Source organism: Paramisgurnus dabryanus, chromosome 7 (assembly GCF_030506205.2).
Source record: "Paramisgurnus dabryanus chromosome 7, PD_genome_1.1, whole genome shotgun sequence".
NCBI lineage: Eukaryota > Metazoa > Chordata > Actinopteri > Cypriniformes > Cobitidae > Paramisgurnus > Paramisgurnus dabryanus.
This window is the reverse complement of record NC_133343.1, coordinates 28,380,414-28,403,499: the sequence shown is the minus strand read 5'-3', so window position 1 is coordinate 28,403,499 and position 23,086 is coordinate 28,380,414. Positions and strand designations below refer to the sequence as shown.

General features: G+C 36.2%; 1 protein-coding gene across 1 annotated transcript; it reads right to left on the bottom strand.

Moving 5' to 3' along the window:
- Nucleotides 1-226: 226 nt before the first annotated feature.
- stat2 (signal transducer and activator of transcription 2) lies at nucleotides 227-22,661 on the bottom strand. Its single transcript, XM_065272580.2, has 24 exons — nucleotides 22,484-22,661; nucleotides 21,621-21,752; nucleotides 20,511-20,655; nucleotides 20,304-20,399; nucleotides 20,120-20,212; nucleotides 19,935-20,013; nucleotides 19,777-19,844; nucleotides 19,364-19,515; nucleotides 19,126-19,284; nucleotides 18,948-19,037; nucleotides 18,290-18,349; nucleotides 15,287-15,307; nucleotides 14,638-14,731; nucleotides 14,036-14,083; nucleotides 11,710-11,793; nucleotides 11,509-11,607; nucleotides 11,260-11,395; nucleotides 10,531-10,583; nucleotides 10,342-10,436; nucleotides 10,112-10,251; nucleotides 9,827-10,015; nucleotides 9,059-9,113; nucleotides 4,634-4,692; nucleotides 227-2,002 (listed from the first exon to the last, which is right to left on the bottom strand). The coding sequence occupies exons 2-24, from the start codon at nucleotides 21,749-21,751 to the stop codon at nucleotides 1,677-1,679; spliced, it is 2,472 nt and encodes an 823-aa protein (XP_065128652.1). The 5' UTR covers nucleotide 21,752; nucleotides 22,484-22,661; the 3' UTR covers nucleotides 227-1,676.
- Between the last annotated feature and the right edge of the window lie 425 nt (nucleotides 22,662-23,086).

The window sequence follows — 23,086 nt, the reverse complement described above, 5'->3', positions numbered from 1 at the left end:
ATTGTATAGTTTTATTCTGTGAAGATAACGACTTGTTAATATTTAAAATTTATTTAACTTTAAACAAACTCTTGCCAGTAAATAACATAAATGTAAATCTACGGTAAATTACCGGCAACCCAGCTGCAATAACATTGAAATTTCTACGGACTTTTTTTACAGTGTGGGCTAATATTTTTAACTCAGTTTTAGTATTTTCTGTAAGTGCAAATAAACTTAGTCCCAACTTCCTTTTTGTCCCTAATCTATAAACAGTTTCTGACTAATCATAGTTTTTTTAAGTAATGACTCAGCTATTCAGTGCAGGAAACAGGAAAATTTGACATTTCGATTTTCTTAAAATTGTGCAATTCAGTAAAAGCCATCAAATGATTTTTAAATAGTCAACTTAAAGAAAAAAAAATCATTTGACTAACAAAGTGCAGTATTAAAAAAAAAACCCATTTAGCCACTTCCCCACGGTATGTTCAATGGTGAATAAAAAAGGAAATTAATTACAAAATTGGAAAAGTGGAGGCTTATGTCAAAAAAAGAAGGCAAGAAACAATAGACATTCACCATTTCACAGCTCATTTTGGTGAAATGAAACTTTAAAGTAAAATTCACAGCTGTGTTTTTCATTGGGAAAAAAAAACATTTATAAGCACCAAGAATGTAAAGCCTAATCATTTTTATTACAAGACTACTATAGAAGCATTTTGAACATTGGGATAGCCTATAACTGATTCAGTAACTCATATTTCTATAAAGGAATTACTAAAGGGATATAAAAGGAATTATTTTTGAAAAGAGACTTCAATGTATATCACTTCACTTTAATTAAAAATGCCAATGTTTACTTTGAGAGTTTGTTTTATATTAGGGAATATATGTGCAGAGAAACATTAAAAAAAACTGTAAAAAGTTCGATCAACTTAAAAAAAAAAGAAATGTTTTTTTTACAGTTAAATTGTTAAAGAGATTTTTTTTCAACACCCAATGGCGTTAATATTGACTAAAATAAAGTTTATAGCTTTTAATATTTTTGTTACTTAGAACAGTTGAATCCATTCTTACAATACATTTTTGATTGGATCAAATAGTATATACTTTAAAAAAATATACTTTAATAAAGGCTGCGTCCGAAAACTCTAAATTGCTGCCTTCTGAGGCAGCATTCCAAGGCAGGAAGGCATCAAGGCATATCCGAATCCAATGTTAGGTTTACTTCCTGACAATTCTATGAATGTGGGCGCATGGGAAAAGTGATTGTTCAAGCCTGGTCGAGTTCGAAAAAATGAAATTGCGGCCAATAAAGCGACTGGAGTACAAATTTAGTGTAAATAAATGTATATTTTCACTTTTTAATTGCATTTCTAGCGAGAAATTAGTATTGTAGTTTTCAAATATGTGATTAGATATCACAAAGGCGATCTCTGTTTATATTTCAAACACGCTGCCTTTGAAGTTGTCCAAAAGCGTTTTTCTGAACTGCCTTCCTTCCTCCGAAGTCATTGCCTTATGAGGCAGCGAGGCAACAAGTCAGCTGCCAAAGTTTTCAGACGCAGCCAATATTAAGTCAGTTTTAAATCATAACGATATGAACTGAGCAAGTTGCAAATTCGTCAGGTTAAGTTCTACAAGATAATGAAGTGTATGTGTACTTTTATGGGTACTTTTTAGTCAAAATATAAAATTCAGGGGGTTAGGGGAATGCTATGATAGTTGAACTTCTGCGAACCATAATCTGGGATGAAACCTTTTAGGTCTTCCTGTAGGAAGGTAAAGTTTGGGATGTTTGAATCGCTTAGAAGATCTGTATCTGGAGAAAGTGCTTCTGGAAAGAGGATTTCCACATCACTCACTGGAGGAGCATCTTGGATGTCTGAAAAAATTTGGATGTCTGTACCGCCCTCCAACATGATGTTGAGTAATTCTGTATCAATGGTTAAGTCGGAGAACATCGGCGAGTTCTCGGGCCCTTGAAGCATGACACTGTCATCTACCTCAGAAACAGGGGAGTCTTTAAAAATGAATGAGAGGAGAAGGAAGGAGAGAGATGTAAGAAATACAGTAAATGCTGTATTACAACAATAAAGACTGCCAGTCAAAGCAACTTGGTTTCCTACGTCACAAACATGCAACCAATCACATCATCACAGTTGAACTAGTGGATCAGTAGTTTCAGCCATAGATATTATGGCGGAAGAGCACTTAGTTTGCAGCACTTCGACCTCAGGCACAGTAATATTGACGGAAGTTTGAGCGAGAGGGGGAGTATTCAGGAATGAAGATGTTACTGCGCGCCGAGGTTGATCTAAGGGCTCTTCTGCCATACAATATAGTTCTCATTTTATCTGCTTAAAAAAAATCGGCATGTTTTATTTTTTGCCACCATACTTGTATAACTACTCATGTATCAGTCTTTACATAGGGAAAACATGGAAGTGTTTGGTGGTTTCTAATTCATCCCTAACACATTCACCATGCGCTGTACAAAGATTAAGTGTACGCATTGAAAAAAGATAGTTATGTATTAATTCGTCTAAGTTGAGGTAAGAACATAGTAAATTATTGGAAAACAGTGGTGTTTTCCTTTGAAAAACTTTACTTTTCATGATTATGTTAATTTGCATGGAATTGCCCATATGAGGCCAGGGTGTAGAGTAACATTCACGCGGTTGCATAAAGAGATTACTGTCACAGAAAAAAAACTTTTACTTCTGCTATTATGATGCTCAGAGATGAGTTTTAACTGATAAAATGATAAACTACGTGGGACTTTTTTAGAGGTTTAACAACATAATGTCTTTAGATAATAAAACGAAATGTATAAAAAATGTGTTGGTCACTACATAATTCCTATGTAATGTATAGCTTTACTATAGACGGTTTCAGCAGTAACAACATAAACAAGCGGCTGTCGTGGTCCGCACGTAACTTCCGGTAAACTCTGCTAAAAAAATAAATAACAACAAAGTTCTTTAAACGTAGTTTATTTATATAACAAGCAAAAAAACAACACATAGATTACCTAGGAAACCAAAACATTTGTTATTTTCGACGAGGCATTTGTTCAAGAGATCAGTTTAGCAACTAGTCAGACCATTAAAAAAACGAAACCGGAAGTAAAGTGCATCGTGTCACCACACATGCGTACGATGAAACCGTCTATACAGGACAGTCAACCACAAAAAATTATACAGGGTGAGAAAGGGGCACTCAAACTCGTGTCAACAAAGAAGATATTGCTGCCGACATAATTTCCATACTTAATAATTTGCCGTTTTGACGACTTTACTATTATTCAGCAATTTGAAACAAGAGAATAATAAAAATAAGTCACCATGTCTGAACGTTTGACTGGCAGTCTGCTTTTAAAACATTACATTTTTGATAAAAAAATAAATAAAAGTTGGTTACATAAGGGATACTGATCAGTTATTAAGCAAGTCAGTGCATGTGAATGGCATTCAGCTTTTGTGTTAACTTTACACTGTAAAATAAAACTTTTTGACTATAGAGGAGTTGCTATAATTTATAAAAATAAATAACTAAAAGGGATAGTTCACTCAAAAATGAAAATTCTGTCATCATTTACTCACTTCCATGTTGTTACAAAATTTTTAAAAATTTCTTTGTTCTGATAAACACAAAGAAAAATATTTTGAGAATTGTTTGCAACCAAACCATTCGTGGACCCCATTCACTTTCATAGTATTCTTTTATCCTACTATGGAAGTAAATGGGGTCCACAAACATTTCTTAAAATATCTTTTTTAAAGGTTCATCAGAACAAAGAAATTTATATGGGTTTGTAACAACACGAAAGTGAGTAAATGACGACAGATTTTTCTTCCCTTTAAGCTAATTCAAATTTATTTTTATAATTTATAGTAACTCCTTATTAGTCAAGAAAGTTGAAATTAATTGTAAATACAAGTTAATTAAACTTAAAAATTGAAGTGCATCCTCAAAAATCTTTTTTACATTGGTCATTGTAATGATTGTGTGTTATTAAAGCAGGGAAAAAATCCCCATGCACAGGCACACCACAGTGAAAGCTTGTTATAACACAAACTAAACATTCCTTTGTGCATTGTAATTTAAAGGGACAGTTCACCCCAAAATGAAAATCATGTACTCGCCCTCAAGTTGATACAAACCTGTACATTGACAAATATTTTGAGGAATGACTATAACCAAACTGATCAGAGGCCCCATTGACTTCCATAGTATTCTTTTATCCTACTATGGAAGTCAACGTGGCCTCTGATCGGTTTAAAAACAATCATTCCTTAAAACATCCTCCTTCGTGTTCATCAGAACAAAGACATTTATACAGGTTTGTAACAACATGAGAGTGAGTAAATAAACGATCCATTTAAGTGCACTTGGGTAGGGAAGAGGAAGACACGAAGACAGTAAACAAGTTAGTGAAAATCGACAGACACTTGAATAATTGTGCCTGAAAAGTTTTAAATGTTCTACAAACTTTATTCAGAATTTCATTTAAAAACCCAATGAAATTCCTAAAATGTGCACATGTAACAGACAGGACAAGACCCATGCTTGCTATTGACCATGCAATCAGTGATAGGCAGTATAGTGACGAGCTGATTGGCTCCTGAGGGGCTGTAGAGGCGGGACTCACCTCTGTGCTGTGTGCACAGGTCAGAAACTGGCTCCTCTCTGGAGCTTGTACATCCATTCCTGCAGCAACCAAGCACAGTGCACTTAGTTTACTACTGAAACAGCATACTAAGTAAACCAACAGACCAGCCACCTCGGTGACTATGTACAGTATACCAAAGTACAATAATAAACCTTCACAAAATGTATGGTATAGGAATGCACAAAATACATCTATTGAAAATTGTCACTGGGTTGCATCAAAGGCTGACTAAATAATCGTCCTTAAAAAAAACAAACAGTGTAACTATTTCTTAAGACAGGTAGAAGAAAGTGCATTGGAACAGAACACAGTTGGATTATCTCTATACAGCCAGGAGTACCAGTGTCACAAAGTACAAACATTGATTTACAACAAGCCTGCATGAAACCTACAATGAAACCTTCCATTAAAAGAAGCAAGCAAGTGCTTGTAAGTGCATGCGAAATACAATTATTCATCCCAGTTATTCAAGACTGCTACTTCTGCGTGTTGCGCTGCACAGATCGATGGGCATATGACATGACTGTACTGCAATACAGCACTGCCTTTGATATCATTCTTGTGATAATTTGATGTCATACCACATTGTAATGTGTGACATGCCATTCTTTTGTTGTTTCTTATTAAACCACACAGTTGGCGTACGACATAACAGCTATAAAACATTATTTCAATACGACATCCAGGAACATGATTTGTGAATGGCGTTGAAGTAATTCCATCTGTAGACCGGTCTAAGCTGCGCACGTGAAGTCAAACAAACCTAATGATTTTTACATCATCAAAAGCAGAAACAAGCGACTAGCCATGAAAAACACTGGTTAAAATTGCTAATTTCTCTGGATTTAAGCAAAATGTGTGTGACCCTGAAGCACAAAATGATACTGTACTCACCCTCAGGCAAACAGAGATAATACATATAAAATGAAGGTGTTGTTACTGGAAGCTAGTTATTATAGTTTATAAAGTTATAAAATATGGATTTTCTTACAAATCGCAATGCTTGCCCGCAAAAGACCTTTATTAACCAACTGGAGTCGTTTTGATTATTCTGTGAATGATGGATGCACTTTTTTGGGGTTTAAAGTCAGAAGTTATTCCCTGATCCATGTTTTCTATCATTTAGGGGTGGTTTCCCAGATAGGTATTAGACTAGTCCTAGACTAAAATGAATGTAAGATCTGTCCAAACTGAAAATAACATTTCTTTAAATACATCAGTGCCCTTTGGTTTACCTCAAAATGCACACAAGTAATGTTTATAAAGCATGTTTGTTCAAACTAGTTATTTTTTCTAATTAAACTAAGGCCTAGTCCTGGCTTAAGATAATCCCTGTCCAGGAAACCAACCCTATAAAGCTTGGAAAAGCAAGGACATTTACAAAAATACCTCCAAATGTGTTTGTCTGAAAGATGATGGATATGTATCTCTGATGGCTTGAGGGTGAATAAAAAAGCCAAAAATACATTATATGGGTCCAAATAATATATTTCTCCTTTATACAACAAATGACTAGTATATTATGTAAAGATCATGTTTCATGAAGATATTTGGTTGCTAATCACTTCATTTGGACAACTTTAAAAAGGCACTTATCTCTCTATTTAGTTTTTGCACCCTCAAATTTAACTCATTCACCGCCATTGACGAGTTATCTCGTCAATTATGAGTTAATATTTAACTAATAAATATGCCTTTCTGGACGAATTTCAAAGTGAAAGTGTAATACCGCTTTTATCCACTAAAACCGAATTTATCAAAAACGGAAGTTAAAAAGATTTAATGATTTATTTTAACTGCCTTTATGTTTGATAGTCATTCTGAGTCTGATCTCTAACATAAATTCCTTTACAAAAACGCAATTTTTTAAGCTTTTTGCTCAAAATATTGTATTTTTGAAGAGAAATATCCATATTTCAGTGGTTAAAGTAAGTGGAAAAAGTAAATATATAATGAAATGTTTTTTCCCCATTTTGTTTGTTTGTTTGTTTGTTTATTGTTTGTTTGAAAGCAGAAGGTGTGTTCTTTAATTTGATATAATTTGTATGTTTATATATTTATAGAAGATAATTTTTCCTGCAAGGAATTTTGTGAAACTTTTGTTAAAATCACAAAAATGCAGGTGGGCAACTTTTCTCAAAAAGGCAGTCGGTGAATGAGTTAAGATATTTAAAAGGGATAGTTCGGCCAAAAATGATATTAAACCCATGATTTACTCACCCCAAAGCTGTCCGAGATGCATATGTCCATCATTTTTCAGACAAACACATTTTCAGCTATTTTAGAAAATGTTTTAGATCTTTCAGTTGATTAAATGTAATGTTACGGGGTACACGACCTTCAAGTCCAAAAAGGTGCATCCATCCTTCACAAAATAAATCCAAATGGCTCCACGATGATAAACAAAAGTCTTCTGAGGGTAATCCGCGCGGTGCTGTTGTAGAAATATCCATATTTAAAACTTAAACTAAAATAACTACCTTCCGGTAGCGCCGCCATCTTAGACTCCTCTGTATTCAGGAGAGAGTATTAGCGTAGTGTACGCACTTTTCTTAGTGACGTATGACAAATTCGGAGGGCGGGGCACAGAGCAGCAGCAGAGTAGCCTCCGTAAGCTGCGTAGCTCTGATCTTGAATGCGGACGTGACTAAGATGGCGTCATGGCCTCATGAGGCAGCGAGGTAACAAGTCACTGCCTTGAGTTTTCGAACGCAGCCAGTGTCGTGGACAAATGCGGAAATATGCGTCGGGCTACGCGCTTGCTTATGGACTTATGGATTACTTTTTACCGTCTGCCGCTGGTTGTGTCAGCAAAGACAGCTCCCATAAGCGTACAGGCCAACCAAACGACCCAAGAAGAGTTTGGAACAAAACGAGAGAAAGAATGAGGATCAATTTGGTGTGGCATTATCTGGATGGAGAGAGCTTTGCAACAACATTTAACTAGACCGATATTCTGATCCTGCTTGTGTTTTACCCGATGGGTGAGTTGTTTTGATTCGTAACCCTTCAAAAAACGTATGCCATAATATTGATCACAACATTATTGTGTAGACTGTAATCAGCGCGTCTTCCCGCGGACGATATGCACATTAAGAGGTATTGTACAGCAATATAAATGGTCATTTTAAGACACTTCACAATAAGATTTGTACTGTCAATACATTATGTGAAAAATCATTGTAGACTGTAAGTTGAAAACTTAATTCTGTGCTGTGTTAACCATCGAATTTGGACTAATACTGTAATATCTATGACTAACAACTTCGTTTTGAACATCACATATAAACTTACATAATGAAATAAACGATGTCATCAAACGCAACATTTATAAGACTTGATTACCTTATCCGTCAACGTGATTTCTCGTTCGCGTTTGATTCATTAAACAACGTCATTTGATGTTATTGTGTTTTGGCGCCATCTAGTGGTAAAAATTCTACGTATTCGACCTTTAATATCATTTTTGGCCGAACTATCCCTTTAACTAAAGTTGTATCTCGGCCAAATATTAACCCATCCTAACAAACCATACATCAATGAAAAGCTTATTTATAGATAATGTATAAATCTCAATTTTAAAGAAATGACTGGTTTTGTGGTTCAGGGTCACATAACACTGTGTTAGTTATTTTTGGACATTTTAATGCAAACATCTCAAATGCTGTGCCTTTAATAAGCATGTTTAAAAGCCAACCTAACATATGCCTTACTAACTTGTGCACTCTTGAATATTGAGAATTACATTAATACCATACGCACTTGTACAATTAAATGTATGATATCCTGTTTTATACATTGTCATTTTCTATTTACTATTCTATCACCTGTCATTAATGCTGTATTATCACTATAATCTATTTGTATCTTATCAAATGCACTGTGCTGTGCTTTTGACACTATAAACTCCTATAGCTTTTCACCTACACCTTTTTGTTGGCTCTGTACTTTGCACAATGATCTAATCCAAGCAGTAAAGAAAATGTTACTGCAAGTTGGTTTTGTCCTTTTCACTTTATTCTCTCCTGTCCTTCCACTTTTGCATAATTTGGCATTTTTATAAACTTCTCTGTGATTTGTAAAAAAAGGCACCAGGGCTATAAAGAAAACTCTGAGACCAATAGGGGGAGCTCTTTTCTAGGTTTTCTGTGACTCGTGGTAATAAAACACACCTGTTGTCTGTGTGAGGAGTGCTGTAACATTGATAACCCTTTTGTTTATACATCATTTAATCTTTAAAACGTATTTATTTTGAATTGCAATGCTTGCTTTATCTCTGTTTTTTTATCTAACTACTAATAGATTCTAGATGAATAACTAAACACATGCGTCATAAGACAAAAACAACAGCACACGCCACTGATATAATTACGCATACATGCACAAATAAACATGCAAACTTACTCTTTAGAGACAAAAACCAGTTTGGTCTTGAGGTATTTCAGGTAAGGATTCTCATCTGAAAAACAAGATCAAACACAAGGTGAGAAAGGATCACAATATGCTTGGTCTTCCACGGTGTCAATGCAAAAACATTTAAAAATTTTTTGCCTTTGGGATGCACAGTTGAGTAAATAAAGAAAAGCTTTTTTCCATTAACCCAAACTGAACCGAGATAAACAGTGCTTATTTCCTTCTGCATTAAAATTGGCCCAAAAAAGCAGATTCAGATCTCTTTTGGAGTCACTAAGTTGTGATAAAGTTTCAGACTATCTTTATACAATCGTTTTTTTGGAAAGGTAGAAATAGTTAAACTCCACCTTTATTTTGTGAAAACCACACGGAAGATCTTTTAGTTTGTTTTTGTAGTGAAGGACAAAAAAATATAACCACTTCCTCATTCTGGATATTTCTGGAAGTGCTGTGTCATTGCATTAGACAATACGTGCAAATACATAATTTAATAATTTGAGTTACACAAATGCAAAATACAATAAACATGAAATGCTTTGGGTTCATCATTGTACATCCGAGTGCTTAAGGCACCTTCTGCAAACCTGTTTGAGACCATATAAGTATTACACAAATGTACATGTAGAAAACCCTGCCCATACGTGCACGGGTGTGGAAAATGTCTAGTATGCAAGAAAGCAGTCTTAGCTTTGTTAATTGTTCAGCAATGTTCTCCGTCTACAAAAAAAACACTTTCACGTTAAAGATGTGGCCGCTCACCTCCGGTCTTTTCGCTGTAATACTTGCCGAACGCCTCATCTTTAGGAGAATCAGGGTATAGATAACAAAGTGGGTTAATGGGAACGTTTTCGGCCTCCATGATCTGAAAGTTGCGAATGATGTCGGGCAAAGCAATCTGCCTGAGGTCTGTGCTTGTAAACGGCTGCACTGCACGCACATTTGGTGTGCCTGAATGATATAAAAAATTTTTTGTTAACAAAGTGCATATTTGACTCGCCCATTTACTGAATGCATGAAGTAAGGTCAGTAGGTTTAAATATTTACCATCATTTGAATACTGAACCCAGCTGAATGTGATTCCACCATCTCTGATACTCTCGCTAAAACGCAACAGGAAAGTGCCATGCTGTTTCTTTTTCAACAAAACCTTCTCCTTCCCCTTACTCACGAAACCCATTATAGACCTACAGGCACAGACATATGCGTGTTAAAAAACAATACACTCATCAATCCAGCAATGATGTTTCATCCAATCGTAATGCACCCATACATACCCATCACTCCACAGGTCCGACAGGTAATTTTTCACCAGGTTGAGAACACCATCCAGCCACACCCACAGGGTGAAGTTTGTATCAGGGATGCTCTCCTAAAACAAACGCAAGAGTTAAACAAGCACATATATATATATATATGTGACATTTAGAGAGCTTTATAAATAGCTTGTGTTAATCTGTTCTTACCTTACTAAACCTTGACCAGGAAATTGTACAGTTGTCATAACTCTGTTGTTTACCTAAGCAAAAGCACAGATATAGGATATTACAACATTTAACGCTCTTATTACTATGAACACGGGACAACACTCAATATAACCGCTCTTGTGATGGAAGTCTTGCCTCCCAGTTAAAAGGACCAATCATTAACCAATAAAGACTGGGGAAGAGGAAGTATACATCTCTGAGGAACAAAAAAGGGGCGTTTACCAATTTTGGGGTGTTTCAAACATGGGATTAGGCGTTTTTAACCATCCAAACAAAAAAAAGTACGGAAGCCCTGAAAAGCCAAATGTCATTATTTTTTAACACCCATTTCAGTTTCAGTGGGAAACGCCTCTTTTTGTTCCGCAAAGACCCCAGTCTCGGGAAAGGGGCTCTATACGTAATGGTACGAGCGCCTTGCCAACCTGTGTGCATGCACGATAGCTGAAACGAACTTAAAAAGTGTGTTATTTGTGTAATTTGGGCTTACGAAGCAAAAGTTATGCTTGAGTTGATGTCAGGTTTAATGGTTGGTCAGAAAAATGCTGTTTAATTGTGATTTTAGAGACATTTGTTTTTCACCCATTCAAGTAGCCAGGACAAGTAGTCTTGAATATAAATTATTTTCAATGCATATACATGTACTATATTATGTTGTTTGAGTGGGTTGCATGCAAATCTGTTTAATTCAAATCTGTTATTCAACCTTACCGAAAAGCTTAATAGCGAGGGTCTCCAACTGATCGCTGTTCAGACCACGCTTTCCACATGAGAGAAACTGCCAACTCAACATCTCCCCAAACTGTGGCCAGGTGGCTACAGGACAGCTCTCAAAAAATGTAACCTTCTAGAGATGCACAAACAAAAGAAGTACGCCGTTATGATGGTTTACTTACTAATTCTACGGTTATTTGTAAATAATACAAGGTAGTTAAAGTATGCAAAACTGCTGGTCCTAACATTGAGATCTGAACAGAGCGTGTTAAACCACAGAACAGATGCATAGGCGCTTTGCTGCTGACTGGAGTTTGAAATCACCACAACAGGAAGAGAAGAGGTCTAAAAAGGAACAGAAAGAAAGTACGATTACTGCCAGGTCTCTTTCCGGACATGTCATATGTTTAAACTCCAACAGGAATGCTCTGAATGAGGATGTTTCACCTCCAAAGAGACGGACAGGCCTTGATATTCAAACTGTGTCTCGAAGTGTATTTTGTGCAGTTCTTCAGTCACACTCAATGAAAGCTGTACAAAATATATGAGGATTCACATACATAAACACATCATTTAAGTACTATACACAACAACAACTAACACTCGCTTAGGAGCTTTGCCTTAAAATTCAAAATAGAAAATAATTACAAAAGGATGCATTTCACATTCAAGGAATATTTTACTGAAAATGAAAATTCTCATGCAAGAACCAATGATCGTCTAGCGCCCGGGATAGACTGCAGGAATTTTGCAATCCTATAAGATCATTACCTTATTACACTGTGCGACGTTTATACTTGGGTACGCCAAGCATGTACATTGTACGATGATTAGGGTTGGGTAGCAAAACCTATATTAAAGCAACACCAAAGAGTTTTGGCTCTTTGCTCCCCCTACAGGTTAGAAGCGTAATTGTCCATTACCCACTGTCATAAATACTGAGGCATAGCTGGCTCTGATTGGATTGTAGGTCTGCCGTAAAGCAAGTTTTTGTAGTATTCACTCTGACTACAGGACCACTACCCGACGTTTGGAAACTTCTTTAGTGCGGTTTTGGCCGATAGAGGGCTGCAAAGCGAATGTGAAAGTGCTGTTCACCCTGTTTAGAGTGGATGAACGACTGAAACTGTTTTGGAAGCGTTATTTTAAGGTAAAAAAAACTCTTTGGTGTTGCTTTAAAAAGTATCGATTTGACACCGGTATCTGAAAAAACCCAAATGATACCCATCCCTAACGATGATGCCACCCACCTATTGAATCAGAGGTTTTGACAGCTGCGACACACGTTAGCAAAACATTATCAGCATGGGCTAGTGGAAAACATACTGGTATGCAGGGCGTAGCAACAAAAACACTGTGCATTCATCATGCTGAATTTCTGACACTTTCAGAAAGCTACCGTAGGATATCTTTGGTCACAAAACCAGAAAAACGGTGTCTTTGAACCTCTCTTCCGGTATGACATAGGTCCACCATCACAAAAAAGCATTAAATCGCATCGATTGTTTGTATCAGACAGCCAAAAACCGTGCCGTGTATCCCAGGCTTTATGTACTTGGAGCCAGCGTGCTGCCATTATTGATCTGAATGTGTTTACATTAAAACATGACATTGATCTTTAAATACACTCAAAATATTAATATTTTCTTGTTCATACATATCGTTTTGCTTCAAAAGACATAAATTATCCCACCAGAGATGTATCGATTCCTTTATCTGAGGATGGATGAGCTTTGAAAAAACTGGTACAATTTATGGCCATAACAAAGCTAAGATATGAATTAAAGGGACACTTCACTTTTTTTAAAAATATGCTCATTTTCCAGCTCCCCCCTAGAGTTAATTATTTTTTTTGTTTTGGAATCCATTCAGCCGATCTCAGGGTCTGGCGGTACCACTTTTAGCATAGCTAAGCATAATCCATTGAATCTGATTAGACCATTAGCATCGCGCTAAAAAAAAGAAGAGTTTTCAATATTTTTCTATAAAAATTCAAAGCACAGCGCCCGAAAATAGTCCCCTGCTATTGAAAGTTACCAAGGGGACATTTTTGGGGCGCTACGTAATATCATTGTGCCTGCTGCAGCCATGTTACGGCAGCAAAGTCCTTGATTATTACGCCAGAATGAGAGTATAGTTCCTAACAATATCGGCATAGAAAATCTCAACTTTTCAATTTCTGTCGGTCTTAGTACACGATGTAACTACAGAAGAGTCAAGTTTTAAATAGGAAAAATATTGGGTCATTTTTGAGTGCGATGCTAATAGTCTAATCAGATTTAATGGATTATGCTAAGCTATGCAAAAAATGAAAGGGCCAGACCCGGAGATCAGCTAGATGGATTCCAAAACCGTAAAAATTAAATGCTTACCTCTAGGGAAGCTGGAAAATGAGAATATTTTAAAAAAAGTGAAGTGTCCCTTTAATATAACTCTAAATGTATGCGGCATATGCACATAGGATTGCATTAACATTATTACATTTTGGGGTGATTTTCATTTTTCAGTGAACTATTCCTTGAACTTATTTTCACATTATTAATTTGAATTAACCATCACTAGATAATAGATTCAATAGTTTTGGTAGCATGTATGCTAATACTTTATATAAACACAACAGAATAAACAATCCTACTTTATCTTCAGCAATATTATCAAAGTTTTTTTATCTTTGATTTATTTGAAACTGGATTGTCTCCAGATCTGTTGTTTTGTTGTTTGCATGTTAGGTGCATTTTATTGCGTTTATGAATAAGCTCTGTAGAAAACTCACATCACTGATTCCTTTTCCTCCACCACTGATTTTCTGGTCTTTCAAAGTCTGTGAAAAAATGCAAACATACAGACAAAGCATTTTTTTAACTATATCAACAACTTAAAAAAAGTAACACTATAAGACCATGTTGTTTTTGGCATGTTACCATGTTTATGGTATCATGACCAATTTGTTTAATGTGCACTGAGGTACTATTAAATAGCATGATGGTGTGTGTGTGTGTATTCTTTCTTATTATTTGGTACTCTATGATATTAACATAGATGGGTGGTTTTTAATTAGTTTGTTGCTGTGACCTAACAGCCACATCATATCACTGATTGGTCCAAGCCACCTGCATTTTTGGTTTTAGTAGTTCCCCATAGTAACTTGCCAGAACAAGATGGTGCTTGTTATATGAAATAATTGAAACAACCATGAACCCTACACTATAAACTAAGTTAACTGTGATTCAAATAAAAAAAAACTGATCCTGAAGTAGAATGAGACACAAGTTACACAAGATTTCATATGCAGAGATTAGGCAACTTGAAAGAGTTTATTGTGTGCAACCACAATTCAGCCACACTATTTTTTGTAATATACTACTTATTACTTACCAAATGTCTGAAATCAGCCACCATGCTGCCGTTTAAACTTTCAGCCATATTGAGAGATTTACTGGAGGTACCCAGAACGTTAAACCTCCGATACCTATGAAGGACACACATGAAACGGTCAGGCCTTAAAAATCACTATTGCTGTGCGTAGTCTAAGGCTTGCTAAATATGGTGTCAAAAAAATGAAGGATTACAAGACAATATGCTTGGCTAATGTGCCAAGTTCAGTGTTTGTGGTTACAGACGTGTGCTAGAACAAATTACACCTTTTATGATATTGCATAACTGTGTGACATACTTTAAACAGTACACAAGGATCCTGCACATTTCAACTGGCAGCTATATTGATGGCTTAAAGGTATGCAGTTATATTTTCCTCAAAAACATTTGCATGCATCTGATTTCCATAACTAACATACTAAACATGATTATTATCTAGGTGATTTTTAATAATTATTTAAATAACAAATAACTAGCCAAATTATTTTTCTCTACAGAGTAAGGAGCAATAACTATAGCACACCTATCTATCTCTTAAGAACATCTTGTTTATTTGTGGTCAGCCTGCCAAGACCATTTCTCCAGCTTGCAAAATATGAAAAAAGAAAAATAAGTATGTGTGTCAGTGTATGTGTATGGACAGACTTACCCTTTTACTTTTCCAACATCCCTGAATCAAAGAGTGCAAGAGACAGAGACAATATGAGAATTCAAGTGCAAAAAAATTTACAGTTGAACAACTTTTGCACACAATATATTATAGTATCTTATTCACTAATCACTCACGATCTTTATTTATACTAATATACAATTCACAAGTTATATCCCATTAACATAGCCTAGAAATCTAGACGCACCCTAGCGGCTGCAAAATATATTTGCTGCCAGGGTTTAGTCTAGGCACTCACAATACACTTAACAGCTCCAAAAACCAAAATTTGGTCAGGCCAATCACATCGTGTGTAGCGTCTGTGGGGCGGGCTTAACATGATGACGACAGAGCTGCAACGGTTCCTACTTGAAAACAAAGAATGGCTGCTGCTGCTGGAGAACAGCTTTCTTTTGAAGCCGCTTTGGCCGCGACTCTGGAGCACTTAGACTTATGTTTTTCTTTGAGAGAAGAGCAAATAACCCTACTGAAGTCCTTTTTAAGCAAGAAATATGTGTTTGGAGTTTTGCCGACTGGTTACGGTAACTACGTCACCTTCTTCGTTGCTCTGATTGGTCATAGCGCTATCCTATTGCGTGCAGAGGCATTTTGAGGGACAACCTTATATCCCGCCCCTTGCATTGAGCCGTTTGTGTGAAGAGTTGCCAGACCTTACATCTTGATGTAGGTCTGGCTAACCAGGCTACCATTAACAATAATCATTAGGGAATGAGATGAAGCATATATCTTCGCACTGGTTGGTTGGGTCACATGACCATGCTCCTCCCGAATTTAGTTAAATAAACTTCATTAAAAAATGTTGTGATAAATAATTAGCATAACATTATTACAGTGGGCAATAATACTGTTAATAATTCTATATAACATAACACACATTTCTCTGAAATAATAGTAACATTCTTTCTATCAATAAGTCAAGATTCAGAATGTTTTAACACAACCCTTGCATATGGGTTGTTTAACATACCAAGATTTACTAAACAGGGCTTGCAAATGAGTGTAAGAGCACAATTTCAAAAAAAAGAAAAGAAAAACGCAGACGGGAGTGGAAATTTAAATACGAAAGGCGCACTTGAAAGAACACAGGTGCAATGCGTCATTTGCATAATGGCTGATGCAATTTAAGACATGCTTTTTGGGTGTTAAATATTGATGCAAATACCACTAAAATGACGAGCGCAAACTTTAGTCAATCACGCTGCGTTATTCGTTTAAAAAAATTTTTACCTCTGAAAGAGAAACTCGTAAAAACCACTGTCCATTCCATTTTACAAAGTTTACATTTTACTTAATCTTTAGTAAATCCTGACACTAACAGTAGTTTTATTACAAACTTTATATCCATTTCAATGTCCTCAATTTATGAACTGCTTTTGCCTAAAAGCAGCGCTGATACGGACAACAGTAAAAATAAAAATTCTGCAACTTACCAATCAATCAATTTTTTATAAATTAATTATTGTGCTTAATTTAGAGGTTATTATTTCCCCATTTATAGGGAAAGTAAGTGTCCGGTCATAACTAGGGCTGGTCAAAAACATGTTTTCTGTGGTTGATTCAAAATCGATTCTCTTTTTCCCATTTTATTTTCGCAAACATTGTAATTTCTAATATATTCTAATATAATATAATATTCTATTTAATCTATATTCATTGAGTTGAATTGAGAATCGGGTATAAAAATCGAGTCGAGAATTGCAATTGAAAATCGGATTGAGAATCGAAATCGAATCGATTTGATAGCTTGTGAATCAAAATCGAATTGATCTGGAACATCTGAATCGATACCCAGCCCTAGTCATAACTGACGAACTCAGCTGCATATTCAGCTGTTTCTAAGTCATTTAAATATAATGTATAGATTAATTTAATATTTCATTTAATTTCTTAAATACTCAAGCTTTTTATATAATTTGTATTTATTTATGAGTGTGGTTCTTAATTATATTGACTTTTGTTATGGTAATTGCTAGGACTTTTATTGCAGCATTATCACAATAATGGATTATATTAGAGCAGGGGTGACCAACCCTGTTCCTAAAGATCTACCCTCCTGCATATTTTAGTTCCAACCCAACTTCAACACACTTGACTCAAATTTTTAGGTAGCCCTGAAATGCTTGATTGCCAGGTTTAGGTGTGTTTGATTGGGGTTGGAGCTGAACTTTGCAGGACAGTAGATCTCCAGGAACAGGGTTGGTCACTACTGTACATGATAATGTACAAATACCATAATAATTGTATATGAATGAGTGAGTGAATGGGTGAATGTGAGGCCAGTCATGAATGAAGCCAGCTGCGGGCATAAACGCTTTGGAGTACACGCTCCCATAAAGGAATAGTCTATACATTTTCCATATTAAACTATGTTATTACCTTAACTAAGAAGAGTTGATACATACCTCTATCATCTTAGTTTTATGGCGGAATAGCACTAATGGGAGTACTTCGACTCGGCGCAGTAACACTCTCCCTCTCCCATTATGCGAGGGAGAAGGGGAGCGGATTTTTCAGGCGAGTCGAAGTACTCCCAAAAGTGCTATTCCGCCATAAAATATAGTTCCTCTTTTAAATCCGCTTAGAAAAGCGCTACGTTTTATTTTGCACCACCATACTTGCTCATATAACTACTCGTCTTAAATAGGAAAAACGTTGATGTGTTTGGTCACTTCTAACTTTATCTCTGTTTGGTACCATTGAATGAATGGGGCTAAGCTAAATGCTATCGAAGTGGTGCAGTGTGCCACAGCGCTTACATGCATGCACACAGATGATAGAGGGATGGATCAACTCTTCTTAGTTAAGGTAATAACGTAGTTTAATATGGAAAATGGATAGACTATTCCTTCAATGCATTAAAAAGTCACAACAAACCACTCAAATCTAACCAACAAACAAACATATGATCATGTAAATCTCACTCTTAAAGATAAAAAAACACATTTGATTAAACAAAGTGAGAAATAAAGACGGATATCTTACTTGTCAATGGAGACTTTCACCTTCATAACATGGTTGAGCTCAGGAACTTTATACAAGAATCTGGACAGTGGAGTAACAAAATAAATTTAATGATATAAAAATGTGCTGATATATAAACAATGTTTCAGGTAACCAGTCTTTCAATCAGAAAAATTAGAAATGTGAAAAAACAGCTTTGATTTTCATAAACGGACAATGTTTTCTGCCCACATGTTTTTATGGTTTCTAGTGTAAAACTCACTCGACATTCTGTTTTCAGAACAAACTGTTCTTTTATCTTGAAATTACAAGGCTTGTCGCTGAGAAAAAAAATTCCTCAGTACTGAGTCATCCCACCCACCCCAGGCATAAATTATGTACAGGAATGGAACAAAAACAAAGAATCATTTGCACGAACAAAGATTAAAAACAAGACTTTAAAACGAGGACCGCCTCAGGAAATAAAAAAGATTTTGCCCTAAAATTTTCTGTGCACTTATTTCTTTAAAACTTGTAGGGTCATGTACAGGACAATATGCAAAAATGAACAAGCTTTCCAATGTCCTTGATGTTTGAACCCGTTGCAATACAACCCATACAGACTAATAAACATTAAACAACGTTATTGCTATAATGTGACAGGTGGTTTGTAATGTGTTGTGCAATGTTAGAATCTGACCTGGCTTTGACTGAGAACTGGACATTTGTGCGCAGCACCAGTGGTCCTCGACCTTGCGGCATGGTTGGCTGAGACTCCACCACAAATGCACTAAAAAAACATACATAAACATTTAACATTCATGCAGCAAGGTCAACAATACAACAATTATGTTGTGTATGCGTGCGTCTAAGTGTACTTTTTCAGCAGGTGGGTCAGCACAGCTTCAGTTTGTTCCTTTAAGGGAGTTTTTTGCTTGGGTATGGGGTCATTAACGTAGGTCAACTTCCCATGCAGCTCATCAAGCTTTTCCAAGAACTTCAACAGACTGAACATACACTCTATCGTTTGAGTGAACCTAGAAAAGGACCAATAAAAGCTTAGAATTGGATCTTCATAGAGACCATAGCTAAAAGAAATGCAATTTTCCGAATTACCATTTCTCTAACTGTTCCAAGCTTGTATTATCTGGAGCACCAATGCAGGATATCTGTTGCCTCCGCTTCCAGTCCACCAGTTCCTTGTCTATGAGCACTAAGCAAAGTTGATCGGCAGTGTTCAACATATTCAAGATGTCGGACAGGAAGTTCTGAGATAAATAAGAGAAGGATCAAATAAGACAATGGACATAAATTATCCAAAAACATCTATCTACCTAGATACACTTCTACGAATTTTTGTTTTGTTAAATGAGTGCACATGAAAATGATTAAATAATCTTTCTTTCGTTTAGTTGGTTACCTGTATGTATGCAATCCTTGATTATTTTGAAACTACATTTTCGCCCAGCCGTGCACCACACTACCAAAACAAGTGTACATACAATTGCATACACAGTAAATGCGCATACCTTTCTGGCCCTATCAAGTGTGTTGAGCATCTTCTGAAGCACCAGCTGATCTTCTTCTGTTGTGCCAGCTAAACAACATGGACATATGCACACAAAGTAAGTCCATCAGTTAGAAGTGCGAGAGACAGTGTGAAATAAAATATTGTTTGGGGTCTTACAGTCCATTTGGCTTGTCTTGAATTTGAAATCAAACTCGTCTTGTTGTTCCTCCAAACATCTTATGTTGTGCTCCATCACCTGCCAAAAGAATCATTGAGATGATTCATTCTGAATCACGGGCCATTCCTTTGACTTGAACAAACACATGCATGCACACAAAATAACAAACAGTACACACACACACCTCTGTTTTCTTCTTGAACTCTCTTAATTTCTTTTCCATTTCACTCTGGCTTTCCGGCTCCAGCACAGCTGGGTGAACGTTCAATGTCTGCGCCTGAGACACAGTGGTGAAAAAGATAGATTCAAAAGATCGTAGTTTTGATTTGTATATGATGAAGATGTTAAAGAGGTTTTCAGTTACTTACTTTCTGTACAAGCTCTGCTTCATTTAAGATATCCTTCTCTTTGGTCAGGAACCAGTTGATGATAGCAGCAAGATCATGCGGTACCTCTTGAAACTTCTGTAGACCAGCAAATATGATCCATCATTACACAGCCGCTCGTCATTGGTTAAACTTGTTCAGAATGTAACGTATACTTTGGTCAAGAAGAGGTGCAAAAGGTCAACTGACCTGAAAGTATTGTTTGTAGCGTCTAAAACTACTCTGCAGCAGGAAATCTCTATCTTGAGCGAAACGACTGTACTGGTTGTCCAGATTCTCCAAAAGCACCTGAAACAGGAGCACTGCATGGGAGGAGTCCCGAAAGGCACGATTCCTATAACACACATAAACCCATGATGAACGGCATCTCATTTTTTATTAACAAAATATCAGATCAGATCTATGAATTTGCAGTGTACAACGCTGCTGCCTATTGCGTTTTATAATCATTATCTAGAATAAATTTTTATTTCAATCGTTGATTTTACATCAATGCTGTGTACACACCAAACACAAAGCATTTCGTTCTTCGCACTAGATTACTCGCGGGATTTAAATTCGTGTCATGCAAATTTTTTTCTTGAGTTGAACATTTTCAACTTGTACAAAGACGCGGTTGAGGCGAATAACACGCATTTTTGCACAATCTCACCGCCCAATTTGCATCATTCGCAACTCCCCGCGCGAGTTTGCGTGTGTAATCTACTCGTGCAAATCTTTGAACTTGTGTTTAGAAAACAGTCAATCACAAAAAAAGGCTAGTTTTTCACAGACTGGGCCACATATAGGTAATATTTGTTATATTTGTAATTCATATTTGTTACTTCTTACTAAATGCTCTGGAGTATAATTAGAATATTTGTAAAATTAGGCATGTCTGAATTGAAAAGGAGTCATCTACCCACATACTTAGGAGTAATTTGATAAAAAAAATATTTTACAGAAAACTTTGTGCTCAACAACTTTTTTTTATAAATTTGACTATGCAGTTTTGGACCCACCGGTGGATCCACAGAGTTTGAGGGTTAAATAAAAACTCAGACACACTAGAAGAAATGTTTACTTATTTTAGAAACTATCAAAGGATATATTTAGTTTAATACAAATATTAACCTAACTTTTTACTTGAAAAAATAAACATTATTAGTTATACCTGGCATTACATATTTCTAAAGAAATTGAAGTGTATTGATTAATTTCCTTTTGTACTGTGAGACGTGACAACCTTGGTATAAACAAACTGTTTTCAGGCAGCACTGCAGGTTTTACTAGTTCCTCATGCAGGTACTTAAAGCTTACCAGTCCTGGCCCTCAATCCAGTGTGCTAGGTAATGTCTGACATCCATAGGAAATTCATCACCGCTGTACAGATCATAAAACCTTTGTTGATACACTAAATCCAGCTGCTGTACTTTTTGCCACTGCGCCATTCTACAAACATAATAGACATTTTAGGTCATGTTTATTAATCTCTTAAAGTCATTCAACTTATATGCACTCATAAAACATACATATTGATAAAGAAAAGTATAGATTAAATGCACTTTAAGCCTTTACAGTATGTTCACAAAAATTTAATGATTTAAACCTCATTCTGTTCCTCAAACAAAGTTATCATATAGCACACGACTCTGGAGCATATATTCACTTTTTTTAGTTTTCCCCTTTTAAGAAGTATGAAAAGTACTGCGTATGAACATTAAACATTCATTTTTTTTATTCAGATATAACAGAATATCGTATTTGCAAAGGTAAACAATAGAGTAGATATGACATTTTGTTCAAATGTATATACATATTTATGATTTGACAAAAATTATAAACTTTAATCCTTTATCACTGACGCAAGGTGACTGCTTGTATGCACGAGGCCCCCACCTGCTCTCAACCTCACATATATAGTAGCCTAATGTGCAAGATCAACCTATAGATCTCACAACACACCCCCAACGAACCGTGAAAAAACTTGGTCTCATTGGAAAAAGTAAACCTCTACTGCAAAGACATAGTTTGAGAGCTCGGTAATGACAATGAATGCGATATATTTACTATACTGCCAACTTACAATCTCTAACACACAGGTTTAACAGTAAGTTCACAGTGTTGAGTGACTCGTCGCACATAGTTGTCATATAATTCAAAACAATCCATTGCAGACTTACTTGGGCCAATCGTCTATTCTTCAAGCGAAGTCAAATTGTGGCTCTGGAAGTCTTTTTTGCACGCATACAGGCTAGAAAATCGTACAGCACGTCTTCATGTATCGCGAATGGAAAACATCTGACGGGTAAATAAACACACGTTCAGCATTTCGCAGGAAACCATCGGCTTTTTAAAGAACCTCCCTCTGCTGTCTCTTTCATGATGTGAGGCACTTCTACCACTAGGTGTATTCGATATCATGCGGCACCGCGTAGGCTAATCAGCGTATGAAATCAAAGTACCGCGAGAGCGATTCAAAGTCCGTGCTTTTTAATCGTTCTCGCGGTACTTTATTATCATATGCTGATCAGTTTGCGCAGCACCGAATAAAGTTGAAAGCGCTCACCCAATCATTTATTAGTCCCGCCTATTTAAGTATGCAGAAAGCGAATAAGGCGATTGGTAAAGTGCCCGCCAATCATTCCTTACACAGCAGAGGGGTGTTAAAGGAACAGCAGCAGTAGAAACGAAACTCTAGGCTTGCCTGCTAACCTTCCAAGAAATGACGAAGTGAAAGTGACGTACCGCAACAATTTACATAGTCATACAATTTTCGAGATCAA